This window comes from Coloeus monedula (genome assembly GCF_965178545.1).
Source record: "Coloeus monedula genome assembly, chromosome: 1".
NCBI lineage: Eukaryota > Metazoa > Chordata > Aves > Passeriformes > Corvidae > Coloeus > Coloeus monedula.
Window position 1 is genome coordinate 137,157,718 of NC_138781.1, and position 25,863 is coordinate 137,183,580.

Sequence of the window (25,863 nt, forward strand, 5' to 3'; positions counted from 1 at the left end):
CATGGAAACATCTGTTAATCTTTTTGATTTTTATCACCAGCATACTATTTTATGTTTCATAATGCCACTTCATTCTTAAACCAACAGCAACCATATGGCAGCAGTAGACTCAAAAGTACCTGGGTGTTGTGCTGAGGAAATTTCCAAAGACACGACAGCACAGTTACTAGTGATGGTTACATAATGTAAGTAGCCCATTTCTCATTTTGGAGAGTGACTGCAGAAGGAAAGCTGTCAGCTATGCCCAGTTACTAAAATTCTCTGCCACACTTATACCCTCCCCAGTTCAGTAGTGTTTAAAAATACGAGCAGAATCAAATTATGCTTTAATTTAATTTTTATTTACTTTCACGTGGATCCCTTGCTCCCAAAGACAACCAAGAGACAACTGTGTTTCAAAACATGAAGAACACAAATTTGGATTTTATACCACCTTTCTTTAGAAACTGTAAATTTTTATCACAAGATTAGAAAAACCAAAACAACAAATTTGGTTGGTTGATGGGGTGTTTGGTTGGTGTTTGTTTGTTTTTACTTGTGTTGAATAGAATAAAGCCTTTGGCTGTTGGTTAAAAAAAAACCAAACAAAAGCTTTCCTGGATTACCGGGCTAATCCTAATTGAATAATCTTTGCAATCTCTTGTGAAGCGCTGGTCTCATCTTCCTCCAGACTGATGTCCCTCCCCACTAGGCTTGCACCCAGACATGAATGCTGGGCCACCAGCTGGTGGAAAAAGAGGCTTTTGCCTCAGTCTCACAGTAAGTAACTTGGCCAGCCTCTCCAGCTTTATTCAACAGTGCAGCACTGGGTATGTCTAAATCAGGAACCAAGGCACAATAAACGACAAGGTCTGCAGACAGGTGAGTTCATCTTGGCCTCCCTTGAAAACTATGACAGGGTTTTGAGGGGACTTGAGAGGAGAAGTAAAGGTGGCAGCTTTGCCCTTCGTGCCACTGGCCCTCTTAGGGCCAGAGGGGAATATCACATTATCAGGCTGCAGCTACAACAGCCACCAAGTAGCTTCATTTGCTATTCTGACAGTGAACAATTGGTAACAGAATAGAAGAAATCCGTGCTAAATAAATATTCCCCACTCAGAAAGGTACTCATGTTAAGAAAGGAGTCCCAGAGATGTCCTAGGTGTCCTCTTCCATGACACACAGTTCAGGTCTGGCACACAGGATGGTGTGACTGGGACTGGGCCACGGCACCAGGTGACAGCACTGTGAGATCTGCTTCCCTCACCAGTGCAAACCTGAGCACCAGACACCCTTTCCAGACCCTTTGGGTGGTTACCAGAGTGTGCAGAAACCCATGAGACAACCCTACTGCAGGCAGCCAGCTACACCTACACTGATTCATTTTATATCCTGTAGACAATCACAGCAGGGGGAAGCACCATCACCATCTAAGATTTCAAACTATGCAAGAACAATCATCCAAAAACAAGCCAAGGGACAGTCACTGGCTCAAACTGCTCCATCACAGCAGCTCTCTCATTCCACTCTCTTCCACTTCAGTGGCAGGTAGTCCCAAGCAGCACCAGCTTTGACTGAACCAGACCATCGTAGCTGGCTCTGTCCATCAGCCTTCTGTTGGTCCTCATTGTTTCATGACCTCTTCTCTTGCTAAAGCTACCACAGAACTCCACTGTGGTTTCCTCCTGCTTAAAAGTAAACCAACCCACCAAGAAGACATCTGAAAGGAAACAGCCAAGCAAAACCATCAAAAGGACATTGGAGTCCCTGATGGCAGCTCTGGAAGAGGTGCACAGGTCCGTGTACGTGGCTGCCTCTACCTCCCGGGGAAACCCCAAGAGCAGCCATGGTATAGAGCCAGAGATGGCAGTCCTGTGACAAACCTAGGCAGATAAATTATGTTTGCTTTCAGGGCTGCTGTTTCAGTTTACTCAGCTCTGTCAAATCTCACATGCTAAGCAGGAAATTCAAACAATTAGTTCTCACTTAGTGCTGCCCAGCAGCCTAACTATTCTTCCATGGTTTTCTGTCACTTGGTGACCAACTTACAGGTCATCTTTAATGAGAAGACAAGGGAGAGTCTGTGACAATCAAGTCACATTGCAAGCAAAGTGCATAGCTCCTAACAGGGCCTCACACAGCCAGGAACCCTTCTGGGGTGCCCCAGATGCTTCCTACCCAAAACAGACCTTACTCTCATCACTGATAGCTGTGGTAGTGATAAATATGAAGTCCAGGAATGGGAAGTGCAGAGATTATATCAGCTTCACATACTCTGTTTAGAGGAACGGAAGGAATTTCACCTGCTTACAATAATCTTTGCTATTATAACTATTCTCTACTGAGGTCTCCTCAAGCTCACATCTCATCAACATTTTTTAATAATAATATTTTTCATGTTTCTAAGCATTACCAGAAGGCACCAGAACAAAATACCACATTGTCTGCCTCAGCTGTTTTTCTGGCATATACAGGATAGTCTTCTAGGCACTTTGAAAGAAGAGCAGAAATGTTTTGAGACTGATTTTACAGACATTAAATATTAACAACCCAATTCTTACTATGCTTCTGTTTAGGGAAACCTAAGAGCTTCATCTATGATTTAGGCCTTCTGTAGAAACTCAAAGTGCGCATAAGCAAAAGAGAAAAAACCAATCTAGGATAGACATTCTTGCTCAGACATAATTATGCTACTGCAGAGTCTCAGAAGATGACTCAAAGTTGTCTTGTGGGAATTAGAGGCTACTTCTGCAAAATATACCAGTGGAGTGCCACATGGGGATGGTTTGCCACCCACAGAGAATATTTTGTACCACTGGAGCATTGTATTTGTCAGCAGACCACACTTTGGGGCTACTTTTAGAAAGACTGTTGCACTGCATTATACTTCTGTACTGTCTCCTTACTGTATATTTATACTGGAAACTCTGCAGCTTCTGCTGCACTTTTTTATGCCAACAGCCAACCTGTGCTAGGCATTTTACAAACAATTTTGAAGAGCTCGTTCCCTGCCCAAAGAGAATGTTTACAGCAGGGTTTGCCTGATCTTCCAGCAGCATACCAGGGTAACCAGGCTGGTATCTCAGAGTCTCTTGTGGAGCCTTTCACTCACCCCTCTTCTTTGGTCAGAGGAAGTTCAACACAGATGGATCCATGGAACAGAAGGAACAATTAAAACTTGATATACTGTTGAGTCAAGAAGATTTGCTGTGTACTTACTCCATCCTTCCCTACAACCTATGCTCTACATGTAGAATTAGATGCTGGCTGAGGTAGGAAAAGAGGTAAGAGGAGGAAAGAAAGTTCAGGGGTTACCTACTACTTCCTCCTAGTGTCTCCTAAGAAGAATACAGCACAGTCTTCCTACTCATTCAGTTGTATTCTTGAAAACTTTTCCTGAAATTAAGTCAAAAAAGTACTGAGGTGGGGAAAAGCCATTTTCCATCAACGTGTTGGTTTCAAGAAAATTGGAATGGTATACCACACAGAAATTTCTGGTGCCACTGGGCATGGATAGGGAGATTTCTCTTTCCACCATTTCTGCACAAATGGGCGAATCAACAATTTAAAAACCATGCCTAAAATGTCAGGCTACTTTATCATCTGTAAGTGGAACTGAGTGGTAGAGGGTGATGTTCAGTAGAAAAGAAAGAGTACTGATATCCCTGTTTTGAACTCTCTCCTCTTACTCTGCTGATTGCATGGACTTCTTGAAGCTCCTGTGGTTGCTGAAGCTACCCTTACTGGGTACCCCAAAACTCTTGGGTATTGCCTTCAAAAGCCTCTCTACTGCCTGATTGAAAGGACATGTTGTGATTTATACAGCATGAATATTAATTTCTTCCACTGAGCTCTTATCACCATCTTTCAGGATCTTTTAAAGGGCACAAAAAATAGAGAGAGAGTTTAAAATGCACAACAAATTGAAAGTGAGGATCAATATTTTTTATGGTAGGATGCCATTTGTGTTTAATCAGTAGTTCATGGATAGTTGATGCATGTAAACTCTGAAGTTTAGCTAAAAGATTAAGGTCCTTGAACTGTCTACTCAGTGGCCTCCTAACTGAGAATCTTACTGAGAAAAGCCTGGGCACTAAGAATCTAACTTGAGTGAGTCACTTCTCTGGGAAAAACTAACTGCTTCTGAAGCTCCTAGATTGCATCTTTTACATTCAGCTGAAGGAAAACATTTTCAGCTTTCCAGAGGAAAAGAGGGACAGAAGTTCATCCTACCCACTTCGGTCTTGTTCCTGATGTTAATTAAACACATCAGAGAAGATGTATGGTGTTTGAAGTTTGTATACAGATACTTTAATCAAAACGGTATTTTTGTATTTGAATTCCAACTCAGGTTCAGATTAACCTAAGTGGCAGTGAAGTAGGCCACCCCTTCACATCTCAGCTCCTTGCAAAGCTCCTTTCAGCCAGGCTTAAGAATAAAACAGAATATTATGAAAGAACAACAGCAGGACCAAGAACATACATAGCCTGATTTTTAAAAGCACAATTCCATCACATTCCAGAAAAGCCCTGTAACTTAGATGTACAGGCAGACAGGGTGGCATGAACACATATATAGGAAATTTAAGCAGCACCAATATTTAGGTTTTCCCTCTAGTTCCCCAAACATCTAAATCTTTCCAGTCTTGTTGATACTGCACAATTATGATTTTCCCCTGATATGTAGTTAAAAAATATCTTTTGTTGCTGCATATTTTCAGCTTGGATTCAGTAGGATGATGAGGGACTTTCTTTCCTATGAAAATCAATTTATCTTCAGGAGCATTTTTTCTGCCACTAATTCATAATGCTGTAAAAAGCCCAGTAACCCCAGTTTTTCTGATTAAGGGAGTAGTGTGAAGCAGATACTCACTGAATATACCAAAAAAGGCCAGCTGACTAAGTAATTCTGTACTTGTCGTGCTGTGAGCTCTTGAGGTACGCTTGGAGTGAATGTCACCAACAAGTATATCCCTGTTATAGTCAGTGTTCCTCCTTTGAAAAAAAGGACACGTTAGTTTGGCAATACAGTATTTGGTAATCATGGTCATACTTGATCTTCAGCTGGTTTGGAAATATTTTCTAGAAGAAAATTTAAGTCCATTTAAGCAGATCTGTACTTAGCCAATTGGATTGCCTTGCATTTGTGGCCTTATCTATTCTATTTTTTATTAAAGACGCAAAGAATTTTGGAAATGTGAAAAAAGCTGTCAGTAAAGCCATGTGAATTAGGGTTCCAACTCAACAATGCATTTTCAAATACTGTCAATTCTAAACCCAAATTTATGAAAAAGGAGAATCAATCCTTTGTATTTCTCACAGGCAAAAGGTGCATCACAAAAACTTAGCCTAAACTGAAAGGACAAGTTCCTACTAGTGCAGTCAGCTGGATCATTAACCAGTGTAAATAAACATAACTGTCCCAAAGTCAGTGTGGCCACAGAGACCTGCTCCAGCTATCAACCTGCCCTGGAAGCATCAGATGCAACACATATGTGCCAGTCAAGTGCTCATGCGAAGCTGTGATAAGGTCAACATTCTGGCCACTCCCTGTTGTATTTGCAGATCTATGAACTGTTCTATAAAAGGATGATTTGCAATAAACTCTTCAGCCACTAGGTTGCCAGGGCCCCTTTCAAGGTTGAACTTGCATTATTATGTTTCTAATAAAAATCTGCAAGTTCTGCCTTGTGGACATCCAACTGACAAACACAGATGTTCACTGAATATCAAGATAGAAGTGAGCTGATCCTAAGATCATAAACTGTATTGGATTAAGGAAGATATTAGCTAATCAATTTTTCTTCAAGCAATCTTTAAAATTCTTGGTAAGCCTATAAATCGGCACAGAATGCAAGGCTCAGGAATACAAAACAAAGCACATCCAGAGGGCTTTGCTGGCACTGCTATCTCACACAGCTCCCTTGGAAAAACAGAACTGTGTTATATTTATGTGCTTGCAAAACCATCACCATATTTCCCATTGTACAGCTCATTCTTATGGAATGTAGCAACATTGTTAAATCCATCTTGCAAAGTCAAACTCACAGAAATAAAATAAATCAGCTGAACACTAGTTAAAGCAACACACAGTGTATAAGGCCATAAGGGAAACATGATCAGTGAAGGGGGGGGGGGGGTTGAATTTAGCAGCTGAGCTGGCAAACTTGGATTCCAAACTTAAATAAATCGTATATAGCATTCCTGGAATGATACGGAACAGATCTCTCCAACACATTCATGAGAACAGCTGTCCTCACTACAGTTTGGACAATCAAGCCTAGATGCTAGGAACCCACAGAAATATCAGGTGCCCTGCATCAGGTGCACTGTCCCAGTTGAGATGGTTTGGTGTAAAGCCCAAACCCTGAAACGTGCTTTTCTCTCACTATTACTGTGTTCAAGGCGAGAAGTTTTGATATGCAAAAAAATCTTGGACACAGACAAAAAGTTGACAGGCTTTTACAGTGAAGACCACATTTCCCAACTGAACACTTGACAATATGATTATTTGTTTTTTGAAGTGATAATACTAAAACCAGAAGGGAAGTTATCACTTTAAATTGAGCTTGCATTTTTGTGCAATATGTATGCAGTAAGAAAAAAAAAATCTTGTATTTGAATGAGTAACTCAATAACTTCCCTGTTTTTATTAATTCTGTGTTGTACTCATAAATATAATACTAAAGACAATCTCACAGGCAAAAATAGAAAATGAAAATAAATTTGAGCAATAAGGCCACATAAGGAATGAGTTATGGTTGTAAGAGCAGAGGATTTGGGAATACAGTCTTTTCCTCATGCAATGAAGATTCTCTCTCTTTCTATCACTTCTTCCCAATTTTAAAAGTATCTGCCTTGAAACACTTGCTTGGGAAAGTGGGAGTGTGAAGGTGGGGGGCTGCGTGAGAGTTACAGCTTGCTAAGCATATGGCAGCACACGTCTAGATTAGCAAATGCTTATTTACCCAATATATCAGCAGTCCTCATGGTCTTCTTTAGGAAAAAGACAGAAATAAATGCACTACCTAGAATAGAAATATAAAGACTTATATATATATATTTGTTAGAATATCAAGTGCTATAACAAAAACCTGCCCTGGGACAAGTTTAAATATATCTCATGGGTGGTGTTGTTGCACCATACCATGATATAAACAGCCAGCAGTCCATTCCTGCAGCCAACCAACGCTCAGTTTCTGTAAGATTTCAGACGTATCCAGCAGGCTCTTACGTGGTTGAAAAGATGCCCTTCCTATTTCCCACGCAGGGACACTGTCTAAACTGATCTGATTCAGTCATATGTGGATATGTCAGGAAAACTGGGCACTGATCAGCCTTACTGTTTCACCCCCCATTTTGCTGTATGGACTGGCTTAAGGCAAATTGCATCATAGAGCAATAAAGTTCTGCTTCTTTAGTCTTCAATGTATTAGAGGCTTAGAAGTAAAGAAACAGCAGTACAGGCTTATAGGTAAAGTACCAGCAGTACAACTGAGAAGATGAAAGTCACTGCAAAAACACAGTATTTAGTATGAACTAAGTGGTCATGACTTCTGCAAACAGAGAGGGAGAAAACGCCACACAGGTACCGTATGGGAGCACTGTCCATGGTCTTTCAGAGTGACTCGCTCTGAGGGAGGAGAAAAATGGAAGTGAGTCCTAGAAATTATTTCCTCTTTTCTGGGAAACACTTTCTCTTGTTCAGCTCTTGCATTTGACCTCTGCCAGCTCCTAGTCGTACCTCTTCAGGATGGGCAGCAATGGGAAGATGAGCAGCAGTAGTGGTTGGGGCAGGTTTTGTGGTGAGCAGCTCAGTGTGGACATGTGCTAGAGAGGAAAGAAGGGCTTTGAATTTAGGATGGATGAGACTGGGAGACATGGCTCTATTCCAGCACACAACATCTACCTCTAAAAAGAAGAAAAAGAGGCTGGATAGCTCCTATGTAAAAGAGATGAGCAAAGTCCTCTGTGAGAGGTGCATCAGTGATGTTAGATTCATCCAAAAACCTCAAAGAAAGACTGCTCAGGAGGGACAGCAAAGGGATGCGTTGAAACAGAGTCATGGGATGCTGCTACAAGAGCTCTGTACTTGTCTACAGAATGGTTTATTATTGAAATAACAGTTCAACATTATTACAACTATCTTTGCCTCATTATCTCAATTGTTCTCATGGAAAATTTACTTTGTGGTTAGCTAGTAAATGTACTCTAGAAAAATCTAGAGAGGTTCATACCAAGAGGCAAACAGAGAACTGGAATTCACCATCATGTGTTGGGGTCTCCCCCCCTGTCATGGAACCCTGGGAGAGGGGCCCTGCGGGGGAAACACGGGGTTTTCCTGCCCCTGGTCAGCCTCATTCCCCATTGGTTGGTTTGGGTTCCCCGGTGTGGGCAAAGGACCCTCGGGTCCCGTGACTGGGGGAGCTCCTGAGCACAGCTCCGGCCATGCGGCTGGAGAAATAAACATCTCTGAAACATCTACCATGAATCTGTCCATATATACTTCTTTTCCACGGGACTCCTGGTTTGATATATGCGTGTTACAGTGGAGAATGTGACCATGACACCGATCCCTGAGGAAATTTGTGAGTAAAAAACCACTCTAGACCTCTCTCTTCTCATCTTGGTTTGGATATTCTCTCTGGACTATGGAAGAATCATGGGAAATGGGGCTCTCTGAGCCAGAGAAAAATATGTATCTAGAAGTAAAAAGAATCCTTGAACAACAAAACAAAAAAGTAATGCAACCGGGAGATCTAGAACACTTTTTTATCTGGCTTTTAAAAAGGTTCTCCTATATTTCTCGAGACTTACTTTTTGATATCGAACCTCCTGGATCTTGTGAGGGGTGTTTGTGGGACGAGATCTGGGATAAGGTAAGGGATCAAAGAGAAGCTTTCCGTGCATACCTTGTAATCAGTGAAGCTCTTGAGGAGCATTTGTATGGTCCCATTACCCCTAAAGCAGAGGATCATACTTATCCCGTGGCCGAGGCCGCACGGCCGCCATCCCGGGAGCACATGACTGCAGCCATGCTGGCGGAGGTGCCTGTGCTGGATGCACCCGGCCCCCTCGGGAGCGCGCCCCTTATCGCGGACCCCATCCCTGTCTCGGGGTCCCCGGCCACGCGGCCGCGAGTGAGGGAGCGATGCCGCAGGCGCCGCGGGTGCCGTGGGCCACGAGCAGCCAGGAACCGGCATCGGCGCGGCAGCCCGCTCTGAGCACACGGCTCGGAGAGCCCTGCGGAGGGAGAAGCGGCGGTTCCCACAGCGACACGAGAAGCCGCGCAGCGCCGAGCCGGAACGGGGCCGCACCCAAAGCAGTGTGGAGTTGGCGGAGCGGAACCACTCACAGGGCACAGAGCCAGCGGCGATGGCAACGCGGGGCCGCGCAGAGCCCAGACACGGAGCAGCGCCACTCGGAGAGCGCGGAGCAGCCCCAACGCGGGGGCCCGGCCGAGACATCGGAGTCGGCGAGGCAGCGGCCACGCGGGACCAGCAGCCACGACGAACACGCAAGCACGTGATAGGAGGAGTTATAGCAACGAAAATCACAGGAACTGTGAAATGGTACAATGTCAAAAACAACTATGGATTTATAACACGAGATGATACAGGGGGAGATCTATTAATCCATAGAACTGCCATTAAAAGGAATAACCCTAAAAATTACCTGCAAAGTGTAGGAGATGGGGAAGCTGTACAATTTGATATAGTGCAAGGAAAAAAGGGTTTACAAGCAGCAAATGTTACTGGGCCTGGGGGTATTCCCGTCAAAGGCAGCCGTTATGCACAAAATTATAAACAATATCCATCCCAGCAATTTCCCTACCCACAGCCTACTTTCCCCTTTTACCCTATACCCAAATGAACCCTTTCCTAAGTTTACCCCATCCCCAATTTATCCCTAATCCGTTTTTCACCCCATGGCTTCCCTATACAATTCCATTTCCCTACAATTCCTCTCCAATGCTGAGGGGGGGGACGAAAAGGGGGAGGGAAGAAATTAAACCCTCTCCTGCCTCAGTTTCCCCACAAAGCATACCCAGAGAGTTCTGTCTCCCTTCTGTCAGCCCTAAGATGTTCCACAGAATCTGTTTGGACATTTAAAGACTCAGGAGGGTGGCTTGTTTTGTCTTGAAACTGTTCTTGTTATGTTTATCCAGTTGTTTTCATTCTCCTTTTATTAAAATAAAACGGGTGAGATGTTGGGGTCTCCCCCCCTGCCATGGAGCCCTGGGAGAGGGGCCCTGGGTGGGAGACACGGGGTTTCCCTGCCCCTGGTCAGTCTCATTCCCCATTGGTTGGTTTGTGTTCCCCGGGGTGCCCAAGGACCCTCGGGTCCCGTGACTGTGCGGTTCCTGAGCAGAGCCCCGGCCATGCGGCTGGAGAAATAAACATCTCTGAAACATCTACCACGAATCTGTATATATATACTTCTTTTCCACGGGCCTCCTGGTTTGATATATGCTTGTTACAGTAATCCCCGCTGTAATAATCATGCCTCTGTTTTCCACTCAGTAGAAAATCAGATATAGCAGAAGTCATAAAATTAAACTGTACCAAGAGTGATGGGGATCTGTGCAAATGAGTAAGTGCAATAAAAGGATCTTCAACTGAAAATGCCTCATTGAAATTAAGTTGCCTGATACGGTTTTCTTTATTCAATTTTTCAGTGATGACTTTGCTGGAGTGAAGACACTGATGGTATCCAGGCAACACTGGTAATAGCAGAGCTACCTATGTTTAGAGAAAAAAGAAGGGACAAAAACCAGGAAAGAAGCAGCAACATCCAATATAGTGCAGGAATTAATTACTGCTCTGTCTCCCTGCTCTCACAGCTTTCACAAATCCCACCTCAGCCCACTCACCTAGACAGTCTCTGTCACAGCAAAGACCTGTTGCTTAAAGGACTGGTATCGCAGTGATTTTTTTTGCTGTTGTTGTTTGTTTGTTTGTTTGTTTTGAGTACTCCATGTCTGGGTTCTCTGCATTCAGCAGAGGTTTAGTAAATGCAATTCCACTGTTGGCATCCCATTTGGGGTAAGATGAGTTATGCCCAAGTGTCAGCTTGAGGGGGGGGGGGGGGCACAACCTCTGAGGCTGGCAGTGGGCACAAAGATGTGCTGGAATGCAGCCAGATAATGAAACTTGTCACTCAGCCTGTCATTGGCTTTAATAATGCATTCAAATGCAGCAAGCTCTGTCTCCAGAGATAGCTGGTAATGCACCAGCGATCATGAGCTCAAGAGAATCTATGTATAATTAATACTCTTTATCATGTAGAGTAATATGCAGAGGAATCCAAAAATAGGAGAGGTTTTAAGAACACATATTAGACCACCTAGGAGTAGAGAAAAAACTGAAGTAAGAGGTGAGGTACCAAGGTGAGGAGAATGAGACCCAGGAGGTACTCTGAACACAAAAGACAACTGTCTTTGTGGATAAGCTGCCAATGCTCCATTTTCATTCAAGTGAAGAAGAAAAGGAAATAGGGTAAACCTAAGAGAATAAGCAGAGAACAGTTACACAGACCTGATGAGATGCTAGAAAATATACATGACTGATCAGGAGCCCCTCAAACTCTGGCTGTTACCTCCAGGACTAAATTTTAAGCAAGCTATGGTAGCACAGCCAAGAGAACATGACATTTTAATTTTACTTTTATTTTGTTAGTTACCTGGGGTTTAAGCTCCCAAGTTTGACTTTGGGATTGTCTTTCATATAATTCAATTTTCGAGGTAGGTTTGAATCAGATTAAAGCAAAGAAACCAAGAGCTGACTGTCTTGTTGGAGATGGGCCAGGGAGGAGGGGTATGAAAGGAGCCCTGGGAATGCAGGCTGGTGTTTGCTAATTTTGCCTTCTGCTGGCTTTGCAGCTTTTTCTGGCTGGCAAGACAAAAGACACCAAAGTGTTCCCCAGGAGCCCAGTGAGAAATCCACAGCCCTCTCAGCTGTTCTGCTCCTCTTCCTTAGCTCCTTTGTGCTCCCACTCACAATCTCAGGTGCACTCAGTTGCTTAAGACATTAACTCTTCCAGAAAAGGCAGTTTAAAACAACATTCTAAAAGGCCAACACACACTCGATGCCATCTCCTCTCTGTTGGATGGCCTCCAAGCTGATCCTGCTTTGAGCAGGAGGTTGTGTTAGGCACTTTCTGAAGGTTCCTTCTAACCTGAGTTATCCTAGGTCTTGTGAACTTTTTGCAAGAGAGTAAGTGGGCACCCAGAGGCTATAACTAGGCCTACCAGATACATGAATATAAGCCCTTACTTTATCCTAAATTCAGTTCTTAAATGCAGACCTGCTGAAACTCCCCAGACTCTCCACTCCTTTCCCACCCTCCCTCAGATCACAGGTGTGGTGTCTCTCATCTTCCCACCCCTCCTCCTCTCTACCAGTGATGTTATACCCCCATACTTTCCTCCTAGTCCACTTCACCTTTATTTCATCCCATCACCACAGCATAAGTTTAACTCCCTACCACTCAGCCCCAATCTTCCCTTTCCCATGCCAGGGTTCTCTTGTTCTCCCTCCACAGAAATGGTGCTTCCTCCTCTTCCACCATTATACTGATGTGGTTAATAAACTATTGAACATTAACTCTATGAGTGAATAGACTGAGGAACTTGGGCAATTGCTGTGCTGAAAAGTATTAATATGTGTTTGCAATGGGTTTTTTGTTTGCTTTATTTTTTTAAAAAAGCTATAGACAGTTATAGAGATTGAGATCTGTGTCAGAGTTTTCTTCTTCTTGGTATTTTTTTTTATTGGTCAGCAATACAATACAACAATACAGAAATGCAGACCAAAAATTGTGTCAAAGAGTAAGCTGGCAATAGCTCAGCAACAAAACAAGCAATTTATCACTGTTCTGAAGCCTTGCTGGTTTTGAATCACTGGCTTTGGGAACACAGAACATGCACAACCCTAGGCCTGGATTATCAGCTGTCAAGTCATCAAAGCAAAGACTGCATCCCTGGTCATCTGAGAAGACTTGTGTACTTTTGGGTGAATCAGAATAATTTTTAGCTTTTTCACTAATTATTAAGGTAAAACTTTCAAAAGTAGGCAGAGATCCAACTCCCATGGCCAGTGACAATGCTAGACCAAGAGAAGGGCAGAAAATCTGGGAGATGATCTGTTAAGGATTAAACAGTACAGAACCAATATATCCTAATGTAATCCTTGAGTTTGTTCCATGCCTTGATTGCATGCTTATATGAATATCCATAATTTGAGAAGTAAATAGGTCCTGTAAAATGCTTGTATCTATATGACAGAGCCTTTCTGAATGCTCATGAAACTCAAATGGAAAATATTATTTGACACTACATCAAAATCATGATACATAAAAACTGTTGGGTGGGAAATGGGGAAGGGGTTTGTTCAGGAGCTTAATTATTATCTAAAAATCTTCATCTTTTCATACATCAGCATAAACCAGGCTGTTTTACATTTGCTGTTGAATGAATATATTCATTATATATTGAATGATCATATAGTCACATTATTGAATGAATTTTTATTCATTGCAGCATGTGAATTTCAATGTAAATTGAAAAAATGATAAAAAATTTAGAGTTTCTTCATGATATGCAATTAAGTGCCTTGAAGAAGGGCTGTAATGGTGCTGCACATAGCTCAGTCAGCTGCTCATTCTCTTAGGAGAGTGATCGTTTACAATTGTCTCAATATGTAGGTTTTCTCCAGCACAAACAGAAATAAAGACCAGTGTGATGTGTGGGTTCTGCCACTAGCAGACAATGAATGGTGAGAATCCAGCTCACAAAATAACTCCTCTGCTTCCTAGACATGAAAGCTGCAGTTAGGATTGGGTTTTGTTTCTTTCTTTAAGAAAGGGATAATACACAACAGAAGTAGTAAAAGATAGAAAATACATACTGATTCATAGTATGTATTCTCTGTATTTCATCCAATCCAGCCATAAAAAACTCAAGTGAGGGTGCATGATTTATTTTTCCTATGCAGAACTATTTCACTATATTTCATTATTAAGCTATTTTCCTGATTCTCAAGCTATTTATGATCTTTTTGCCTCTTTTTATTACTGTCAAGTCTTACACTAATTTTTGTCACAACTGTTCATAAATTCAAATATTAGTATATCCTTTCTTTTCCTCTTTTCAATTCCTAGATGAGCTTTATGTACTATTTAAAAAGATTAGTGCTCTCCTCATAAATGCATAGACAGCTTGCACTACTTCTGTCTTCTCCAATAGTTAAAATAAAAACAAAAACAAACCACAGAATTTAGTATTTGCTTCAAATGTTCATTTTCTTAAGCTTAACAGACTCAGTCAGGTAAAGGCATTTAAACTCACCCGTCCAGAAGAATACTTTTGTACCCATTTCACCACTGCTCTGGATGAAATACCAAGGGAAGAGAACTAGACATGATTCAAAGACTAATGCACCTCTCTCAGTTTGTGCAACAATATTTCATTTTGAGACCAAGACTCTGTTCTATGCAAATTAAGGGTGTGCTTCCATCTAATCAAGCAGTTTAAGTTCACCTGGTTGATTTTACCCTAAATCAGTTGAGCAGTGCTCAAGTTACGAGGATGCAGTTGTGGCCAGTCACATTTCAAGACGTGACCTCAAAGTCTGCTTTATATGAACAGACCCTCAGCCTATCTTCCAAGCTGAAGTGATTCAGGGCCATCCCAGTACTGAAAAACTTGCAGATGCTTCAATCCATCCCTAAACTCAAGCTATTGTAGTCTGCCACAGAGTCAGGAAAATCTGGAGAGATGATGACCTATGTAGTGCATTTAATTGCTGGAGCTCAAATGACACCTGGGAACAAATTTATTACATCTAATTGACTACTAAAACCCATTCTTAATTTATATGACGGATATTAATGCTACACTAAATATAAAGAAAGACATTACAGATAGTCGTTGATAGCTGTCCTGGACACTGAACCTGTAACATTTCTAACATGATCAAAGATTAGTACTGGAAAAGTAGTGAACAAAACATGAAAAAATTTTCCCCATCTGAGAAAGTGCTCAAAAGAGAGACCATTAAGGTGAGCTTAATTCTGTAACCTGGATTATAGGAAATACACAGTGCAGAGAGAAGCAAAAACCCTGAAAATCCTTTTGTTGCATCTTCTAGACAAGTACAAATCAAGTATTTTAAAGAATAATTTGGTGAATGTTTCCTAGATTTCATTAGTAACAGAGTCCTCAAAATCTCAAGTTCTTGGGCCACAAAGGTATTACATTACAGTGAGTGGGAGAAATCAATTTCTACAAGAGTATCTGAGAATCTTCCTGAAGTACATCAGGAATATAACTTTTCAAAGCCTAAAGCACCCCACTACTGTTTACACGGAGCACATAAAAATGCAAAGGGATCTTAACAATGTCAGGCTAAGTGAGTCAAGTGTAAAACAACTCCCCATAGAATGATGAAAACTGCAGAAGAAATTATCTCCAACACCACTGGCCTCTCCTCACCTTTTCCATCCCCAAGTCATTTCTGCAGGCAAAAGCAAGATGATGAGCTAAAAACCACTGCAACCTAAAATTACCCAAGCTACATGTAAAACATGAGTTTTACTTTTTAAGTATAGAAAGTTTCTTAATGATCACATCAAACATGTATTACTCCTCCACTCTTAAATTAAAAATTTACTAATTTCTCCTCTTGAAGAAAACAACTGCTGTCTTCTCAAACTATTTAAAACCCTGAACAGATGTAGAGCTTGCATCATTGCAACCACACACAGAAATACTTACACTGTGTAAGAAGAAAAATATAGTTTTTCTAGGTTAATTATTAAAAAAAAAAAAAAAATTTAAATCTCTTGGTGCCATGCCAATTCATGATCTTTGGTGCTGTATTCTTTTTAAAACACAACACTGGAAGCATCCAGCTCAATAGAAAGAGGCAAAAACTTTTCACTACTTAATTGATTCCGGGTTACGTGCAAAATTCAGTTGAATATAGTTAAATGTGGTAGCAGAGCATAATAGATGTTGGCTCCATCTATTTTAAGATGCTTCCTGTCTCAGAAGTCTGGAGATATATGACGGGTACAGCCCAAATCCATCCTGGGCAGAGACTCCTGTCTGCCTTATCCTCCTCCAAACCCTGCTTTCCAAGCAAAGGAAACTTTCCCTGCAAACCCAGAGTCACAGGGATTTGCAGAGAATCCCCAAGGTGACTGGACATACTGCAAAGCACATTTCTCTTCAGTACACTGTATGTACTGCATTTCCAATGTCAGTGAAAGTCAGCCCTTACCATATGGGACATGTTGACACTGAATTTGGGAACAAAATGCTTCTCAGGAGTTTGGACTTAGGGTTGAGGTACACATTTGGAGTTTGTTATCCAGTACTTAATTTGTTCATTAAAAAAGATTAATTTATGAAAGACACAAATTCAACAACTGTTGCTGCTGGGATTTCTGCAACATGTATAGACAGCGAGGCCCGTGGAAAGAAAATAGGGACCGATTCTTGACAGATGTTTCAGAGATCTTTATTTTCCAGCCGCATGGCCGGGGTCCTGACGAAGAACCTCGCAATCACGGGACCAGCAGGGTCCTTTTCGGGCAGGGGAACACAAAACAACCAATGGGGAACAGGACTGACCAGGAAGTAGGGAAACCCTGCAGGCCGTGCCTCTACTCCAGGGTCCCCTCTCACAGGACCCCATGCCAGGGGGGAGGAACCCCAACAAACAATACCTCAACAAAACCTGTCAGCTAGACTCTGCAAAGGCCACCCTCCACCACTTAAAAGAGGTCACAACTTAATGAGAAAAATATTTTTGATCTTTTAAATTGGAAGACCTGCTGCCTAAACTACCCATTGCCCAGTTGTTAGCAGATGATGCACATTTGACTTGGTCAGTTTGTCATTGCCCTAAATGATGAACTCTTTTAAAATTAAAATCTCTCTGGCTTTAATTTCAGAAGACAGGAAAGTATCTTGTAGCAGGAAGTGTTACTGGGAAGTTATTGCTGTAACTGGCTGTCTACACAATTTTTACTTGCCCTTCCTTAAGGGAATGTCTGCTAGACTAAATAAAATTTCAGATATTTCTATTGTTTGGGCTATGAAATGGATACTATCAGCTGATTTATGGGAATGGAATATAAGATAATGTGCTTTCTGGATTCTTCCAGAATAATCATTCTGGGCCATTAAAAATAAAAAAAGCAGATGAGAATTTTGGTAAGACATGATTAGGAAAATGGTTTTTGGTATTTGTTATAAATAAAGGAAGGGGAGAATGAAGGAATCACCAGATGCAATGTTTCTTTGCATTTTGCAAAAGCAAAGAAGGAATCTGCTTGGATAAAAATCAATCCTAAATGTGATCTCATCTTTTTCAGTTTAATAAATATTGAGATCTTTTTGCTTTTTCTTTCCTATTTTCCCTATTTGCATTTTATTCAGTTTGGGCAACAAATGAGATTGGTCAATATTCTTTGATGTTCAGAGATGTCTGACAATGCCTACAATTGTTAAAGATATAACTACTGCCACCAAAATCACACTGGGATATGTCATATTAATTTACATTTTCAACTCAGGTAATATCTCATTCCTTTCTTTGAGAAATCTTTCCTATTATAAAGAACTAACATGGCTTTATATCTGAAATTCTGCAATAGTTTAACATTAAAGGTTACAGTAAATTGCCTGCAGTTTCCTTCCCCCTCTCTCTCTGCTAAATTGCACCCACACATGGTTAGCTACTTCCTTCCACTGCAGCCAGGCAGTCCACTGGGAAGATAATTCATCTTTTCTACCTCCCCATGGAGAATCACTCACTGCAATGTCACTTCCAAGCATGCAACTGGTAGCTGCTGGCCATGAACCGTTATCACTTGCAAATAGCAAGTAAATGAGTTCCAGCATATTCAGAACTGTTGAGATATCTCAGTCCTGTATGTTTCAGCTGTGGATGTGAAGTGACTAGGTTAAGGGATGCAGCTGCACCCTGTACTCCTGTTTTTACTGCCTCCGTACAATATTTCCCTGTCTACCCTGCTTTACACTAGTAAAACATAAAGACATATTTTTAAATGTGTTACTTTGTCAAAGAAACAGACATCTCATACTGTCTGAGCACCTTAATAACAAAAAACCCCACATGAAGTAAAGAGCAAGATCATATCCCTGCAGCTGAAGTCCAATTAATCTGTACATAAAGGAACAAATGAACATGTCTAATGATGCCCGTAAATGTACTAAACATTTCTGGAAATTTCTAGGCCCTTTTTGTCGCACACTCCAGAGAGTCAAGCAAGTTTACCCACATCAACATGAATCATGGTCATGGGCAGGGAAGAGGTAGCAGAAACCACTTGCTGTGATGGTAACACAGCAAATACGCTGTAGGTACTCAGGATCAGAGCTCAGCTCTGTGCATGCAGCAGGATGCCAGTCCCCCTCTTTGGGGGCTTGCAGAGCTGGCAACAGTCACAGCACTGGGCAGGAACTAGCAGAGCACAGAGTGACGCAAAAGACAAAACCATGGAAAAAGAAATATATTAGAAGAGTCTTTGGTTTAAGCAGACAGTTTTTGTCACACTGTCAGCTCATGTAATTATATGAGTAATTTCTTTTCAAACCACGACATTAACATTTTCCTCTTGTTCCTGCTGCAGTTTCTGTGGTATTATTCCTCTAGCCACAAGCAAGCATTTGATTAAAGCATATACCCAAGCAAGAAATGGCAAATCGTCTCACCTATAACAGAAACACATCCCAGTGGAGCGACAAGAGCAATGGGGGCGAATCCATAGGCTGTGAAATTGCCCACCTCTCCAAGCCCTAGGAGGGCAATCCCACACCACCATAGCTTGCTCGTGTAGTAGGGCTTCTGCTCTGCTTGGCAAACCAGTCGGCGATGAGCGCATTTCTAGAAAATTAATTATTAGGAACAGGCATGAATAGAAAGACTTCCATTGTGTTCCTATGTCTGACAAAAGAGGAATAATTAAGGGGGTTGTCAACTTCAAGTTGCAGGTGCATCGAGGTTTTCTTTTTAAATATGACTTTGAGCTTGTTGCTGCAGAGCTTTGTGTTAACTCAGTGCTGCTTCAGATGTGCTTTCTCAGCCATGGTGGAAAGCGCTGAAAAGTCAGGCCTCTGAATAAACCCAAAAAATGGTGAGTACTAGCTAGTGCTTCCTAGCTATCACCACACACATCTGTTCTTGTCTCAAAGCAAAGCTCAGCAGTTGTGCTCTGAATCTGGAAACACTCAAAGGCAGGAGACAGGGCAGAATCAGAACTGTGGCAACAAACTGGGACAGGAGGAACAGACAACAGGGTGTTCCTGTCCATGAAACCTATCCTCGCCAGAAATATCATTTCAAAATGGAAAAGGCAGCACTTAATCACATGTTCTGTAGGGAGGACTCTAAATTAATTAAATAGAATTTATGATTTGGCTACAATCTCCTGTTTGACCTTAGAAGGAGATCACAAGTAAAGCATTATTTTCTAAAGAAAAAACAGTTGGCACAGGTATAACATATACTCAAGTAATACTTCATCAACACTTCCTGGTACATGAAGAAGGTATCATTGACACAAGTTGTAATTGTTTTCTCTCTGGCTGTACAGCAAGAACCTGTACATGGAACGGTAATTTGTCTTTGATCACACTGATCTTCTGAAATAGAGTCCAGACAGTCTCCATCAAGAAGGTGTCGTAACTGAGAATGATGCAATGTTTACCACATTAATTCTGCAGATTATCATTTCCTTTCTTAAACTGCTCTCCAGTTTCTCTGCACATGGGTCAAAAAAGGTGGGAATCAAATGACACAGTTATTACAGTACAAGTGGTGGTAAAAGAAATTTTTTCTCCGTCACTTGCTATCTGACTTTAGAAGTCTCCCTGCAGAGCCTGGGGAGGTTGTAAAGAATTTTCCTCGTACTCCCATCCGTCTCTGTAGGCTACTTGATAGAGTATGGGCCAACAGCAAAGTCTATAACACCCCATAGTCTTAGTCAGTGCCCTTGTTGAGAAGATGCAGCACATTATTGGAGCTTCATGCTGTGGAACCTGTTCAAGGCATGAAATTCTAGGAAGAAGTTTAACCCTCCAAGGAGAAAAAGAGCAAAAGGAAATCAAACTTGAGACACATGTTCTTCACAGTAACATCCAGGATTTTCCGTTTTTATAAACAAGGAAACAAAAAAAGTCCAACGAAGATACAAATGAAATTAATATTAAATAATATTCAAATTATCACTCAAGAATACAAGTTTCTGCCGAAAATTAAATAGGACAAGTTTTTAACTGAATCCTAAGATGTGTTTTCACCCCAGAATCTTGTAGGATTAACTTTTGAGGGCATAGTGAGATTTAAAGATGTGCAGCGAACACAGGATGGTGAGCTCAGCAACTCCCCTACAGCCTTTGTTCTCCAGATGTCCATCTTCTCTGCACAGTAATGTGTGCAAATGGTATTTAGGTGGAGGCTGTTTATAACTCAGTTATAGCTGCTAGAGGGAGGAGAAGCAGGATAATGGACTGCATGATCAGAGAGGGACAGAGAATAAAAAAATTTGGCCTGTCCCATTAATAGAAGTATGAAAATAAATGTTGAGATCTAGGGAAAGTCATTATTCATATTTAGAAGAATGGAGAAAAACTTAATTTAAAGGATAAAAAAATTTCAGTTTAAACTTTCTGTCAAATGGCAGTGAGAGTTATTGGGTTTCCCTAACCAGCATTTAAAAAGCTGATCATTCAAATCCAGGAAGGGCTGTTATGGTTATGGCTGCCAGCAGAAGTCTGCCTTTATGCCTCAGTACATCCCCTTGCAAAGCATCTACTTTGACATCCAGTACCCTCAGCAGACAAAAGATGTGAAGTCTGAACAACCTCATCATTATGGCTAGACTGAATTTCCACTTCACTTTTCTTCACTTCACCTTTACCTTTCCACTTCAACTTCAGAGGTTTTCCTAGAGCCTGTCCTAGTGCTGTTACCACCAGCAGGTTGGAACTCATGTTGGAGAGGCAGCAGTCACCTCAACTTGCCTACCACCTCTGGCTAAACAGGTTTATTTCTATGGGATTCTCCAGCTAATAATGATTAAAATAGGAGGGAACCACTGAAGAACCTTCTACCATTAATGAAGTGGGTTACTATGAATAGAAGATTTCATATTCCACAACTTTCTGTTTCATCCTTTACAGAAAAAGCAAGAAATAGCTTTATATGAGGCCTGTACAACTTCTAAAATACTTCTTCTGGACAATTTACACAACAATGTTTTCTGTGCTTTAAAAACTTTTGTTAGAAGACCTAAAAATACAATGAAGTCTACAAGATAGAGATTATAATGAAAAATTTAACTTTCTACTGAGTATGTATTCTAATTATTGAAACAGAAAGGATTTTATAAATGACATCCCACAACCCTTTACCACAGTTGTAAGGGCGGCACCTCCCATTACTTTTATGATTTAAATAGTGTTTACTCAGATTATCTTAATTGCAGGAAAAAAAGCTAAATTGGTCAAAGTTGTTTTGGGGTCCAGTATTCCTAAAACCTTTATATCTTTATGCATTTATGGAACAGGTCCTCAGGGAGCAGACTCAGAAAGAGGCCCTCTTTGATCTGCTGCTTGTCAGCAGAGCAGATCTCGTCACCAGTGTGGTGACTGGTGCCATCTTTGCCACAGAGACCACAAAATGCTCGAGTTTAAAATCTTTGTTGACAGGAGGAAAAGTGCAGCAAAACCTCAGCTCTGGACATGAGGAGAGCAGACATCAGGCTGCTCAGGGAACTAGTTAGAAAAGTCCCCTGGGAAATGTTTTTGTAGTGCTGGGGTCTGTCAGTGCTGGTCACTTTTTAAACATCACCTCCTAAGAACACAGGAGCAGCAATTCCCCAATGTCAGATGTCAAGCAGAAGAGGCAGAAGACTGGCTTGGCTGAACAGGGATCTTCCCTTGGAAATAAGAGAAAAAAGGAAAGTGTGTGCCCAGTGGAAGCAAGGTCAGGTGACCTGGAAAGAATACAGAGATGCAGCTTGCCACTGTAGGGAGAAAGTTTGTGTGGCCAAAGCTCAGCTGAAGATGGCCAGAAATGTGGATGACAATAAAAAGAGATTTTTCAGATATATAATAGCAAAAGGTAGCATAGAAATAACATCAGCCTGTTACAGGATGAGGATGGGCACTTCACAAACAGGGACATGGACAAGGCAGAGGTGTTTAAGGCATTCTTTGCCTCTGTCTTCAACAAGGATGACAGACCAAGGGGGTCTCAGTACCCTGAGCTGGAGGGCCATGGCTGTGAGAATGATCAAATCCCAGCTAACCCTGAACTTGCTCAGGATCTACCGCTCCAGCTGGATCCCTACAAATCTATAGGGCCTGATGGGATTCATCCAAGAATCCTCAAAGAACTAGCTGATATAATTGCAAAGCCTCTCTCGATTGCTTTTGAGCAGTCTTGGGGATCTGGAGAGGTCCCAGCTGACTGGAAGCTGGTGAACATCGTCCCAGTTTTCAAGAAGGGCAAGAAGGAGACCCTGGAAAATATACACCTGTCAGTCTCACTTCAGTGCCAGTAAAATAATTGAAGAGATTATTCTGGGATGTATTGAAAAATACCTGGAGGACAACATAGTCATTGGTCACAGCCAGCACAGCTTCATGAGGAGAAAGTTCTGCTTGTCAAACCTGATTTCCTTCTACAATAGGGTAACCCACCTAGTTGATCTAGGAAAGCCAGTTAATGTAAGCTTTTTGGACTTCATCAAAGATTTTGCTACTGTCTCTCATAGTATCCTTCCTTCCTCCCAGGTTCAGTGGGACCACAAGTGAGTCGCAGCTGGTATTTCCTTGTGGCAGATTCAAAGGAGGAGGAGTTATAACCATTTCTTCTATTCCTGTATGACAATCACAGCACAGAACAGGTTGAGAGCTCCCAACAACTCCCAACTTCCAGAAACTACAGCAGGGCACTGCTAGATTACAGTTAATGAAAGAAAGAAGGTTTATTAAATGCAACAATTTTGCATTTTGAACTTCACCAAAACCAAACTGCAATGTAACTACTTGCTAAATGTAAACAACTCTGAATAAAGAGAAACCATATCATACCTGTATATTCAAAGAGACACTAATGAGAAAATTTGAAGCAGCAGCAAGTAAAACTCCCAAGAGCTGAGTCTGCAAATCACAAAACAAAGAAATACAAAAATAATTATTAGTTTAAGAAGAACAATATAATGGTGGTTTTCTCATAGCACATTATAACCCAATCAAAATCAAATTATTTTACTTTTCAGTCACTGAGTTCATGCTGCAGTGAGTAAAGTGATAAGAAATACCTCTGCACATTTGTCTAGGGCTTAAGTAGTAAACAAGTGGAAATGGAAAGGGCGTGTCAGTGGTTTTGCTGTCCTTCAGTAGAACAGCTTCTTAAATCTCATGAATGAAAAAACTAGGCAGGTTTCCATTGAAAACCACATACAGGGTTTTTTCCCCCCAGAAAAGGACCTGGTTTTTACATTATCCTGAAGGAAAATCATTATCAATCAAACCATTCCTATTGGAACACCATTATCTTATGTGTTAACATATCCACTATTTGACAGGGCAGCCAGGAACATAGGTCTCCTGACAGTTTCTTCAATGTATTGTGTTATTTCATCAAATAATTTCCTAATCAGACTGTCTAATTTTCAGTAAGATTCGCAAACTTTCTATGAAGCCAAGAAATTAAAAACATTCAAGCAGGATTCAGTATTTTGGAAAGCAGTCATTTAAAGATGCCATTTCAGCAAGGTCAAACAACAGGTACTTGATAGAGCTCCCTGTCCACTTTCAAAATGTTCTAACGCATTGCAAGCCATCCTACGTGTATTAAAAACCCATTCAAGGTCACTTCTACAGAGCTGTGAGGAACCCCATTAGCTTGTAGAGAAGACAAACATACCATCAGCTTTTATAAACAAGGTCATGGTAATATAACCCAGCATAACAACTGTTTGCAGGCTGTAAAGCACCATCCAACTCTATGCTCACAGCCTCAGGTTTCATGATACTTATCCAAGAAGGTCCCTGGACAACTCCGAACAGGCAGTGCCTACCAACCACAGAGACTGTTACCCGTCAACATTTAAAAGGAGCAACAAGTTGTCCAGTAAGCACGTGGGGGGGAGATTGTTGCTGTGGCTAGATATTCCCAGACTAAGAAAAGGCATTCCCAAAAGTGTGAAGGAACAACAGCCTTATTACAAATAGATTATAATATTCTTATTTAAGCCAAACAGCAGAATCCAACCATTTCCAGCCCATATGTTTCTGTAGTGGCTTAGAGTCGGCAGGAGAAGCAGACAACAGAACTGCTCTGAGTGAAGTGCTTGGCTGCATGCCAGGTGTCACCAAGACATGACTGATAGGTGCAAGGGGATTCAGAGACAAGAATGCAGGAAGTGAGAGGGCTCACTCTGCTAACTATTACAGCATCAGTGCCACAACCTGGGTACAAGAAGCGTTCAGTGAGAAGCATTACTCAAGAGTTCAGCCCATAGCTTCTGGTGCATGGCCACTGGAGGTCCTTCCCCTCTTGCATCGTTTCCTCAGGATCCTCCAATGGGTGTTCCAGCAGCACGTTCTGGGCTCTCACACACACACTGTGTTTTTCACGCTCTGGGAACACATGTCACTGGAGCCAGTGGGAAGTGTGTGATGAGACATCTCAGCACACCGCAGCACAGACGTCTCTGCTGAGATCAGCACTGTTACAGGGACACAGCAGCCTCCTTCCACTCTGGGGAAGTGCTATCACATGGACACCACCCCGGCCTTGCAGAAGCAGAGGGGTTGGGTTTAGCTTCCTTATGCCTTAATGCTCTAGCATCAAATCCTGAGCACTGATCTTGCCCAAAGTTTGACAACTTCATCCTGCACACACAGCAGCTTCAAAAAACAGCAACTAAATAAAAACTTTTTTCTTGCTCCCGAAGACTTGTACTGTTTAAACGACAACATGCTCCCTTGTGAGGAGGTGGAGAAGTGGCCTTGTCAGCCTCGTCATGAAGTGTTTAAGAAAAAGGAGACAGCAGGGAATAGAAAGCAGAAACTGCCACTTCATTTACCCCATCATCTTACTGCACTTACATTAGTAATTGTAACAAATCCCCATTACTCCCAGCAGAGAACTCAGCCTCTCTGCAGCTCTTTTTCTTCCAGAGGCTGATCCTATCATTATGGCTGCATCTCGGGATGCAACCCCTTGCAGCTCCTTCCTCCCAGTTTTCCACTGGGGGTCACAAACGCTGCTCAGGACTCAGTAGGTAACCAGCACCCCAGGAAGGAAACACCACTGATCTTAAGCCAGACCACAAAAGGGTCTCTATCCAGCTCTGGAGGTAAAACTTGAATGCAGCTGGTGAGCAGAGGATGAGGTCATGTGTTCCGTTGGCCATTTAAAATAATGTGCTAAATCAGATCCATGTGTGGGTACTGATGATGACCTGAGTGCGTGCCCCTAGAGGCTGTGAATCAAATCTCCAGCCGTGGGTTTTCCAATGCCCTGCGTCATGGGTGTCCTCCCTAGAACAGCAACTGCTTTTGCACCACAGTGGTTGCTTCACCAGGTACATGTGAGCTTCGCTCATATATCGCTGTGGGACACATAAGATTTCTGTCATGATGACCAGCCTGTGTCTGAGCAGAAACCATCTTACAAATGTCAATTCTCTCCCTGGAGAATCACAGAATGGTTTGGGTTGGAAGGGACCTTAAATATAATTTAATTCCAGCCTCTCTGCCATGGGCAAGGACACCTTCTACGACACCATGTTGGTCAAAGCCCCATCCAGCCTGGCCTTGAACATTTCCAGGGA

At 41.9% G+C, this 25,863-nt stretch overlaps 1 protein-coding gene across 1 annotated transcript in view; it reads right to left on the bottom strand.

Annotated features, from left to right (window-relative positions):
• The window catches only part of NIPAL2 (NIPA like domain containing 2), a gene marked incomplete at both ends in the record, with an annotated part of 53,161 nt that overhangs the window by 11,365 nt on the left and 15,933 nt on the right, over positions 1 to 25,863 (bottom strand). Inside the window, 4 exons of the mRNA XM_082277274.1 lie at positions 4,853 to 4,974; positions 6,948 to 7,007; positions 18,725 to 18,896; positions 23,111 to 23,179. Of these exons, the coding sequence (XP_082133400.1) occupies positions 4,853 to 4,974; positions 6,948 to 7,007; positions 18,725 to 18,896; positions 23,111 to 23,179 (423 nt within the window). The remainder of the gene's footprint in view (positions 1 to 4,852; positions 4,975 to 6,947; positions 7,008 to 18,724; positions 18,897 to 23,110; positions 23,180 to 25,863) is intronic.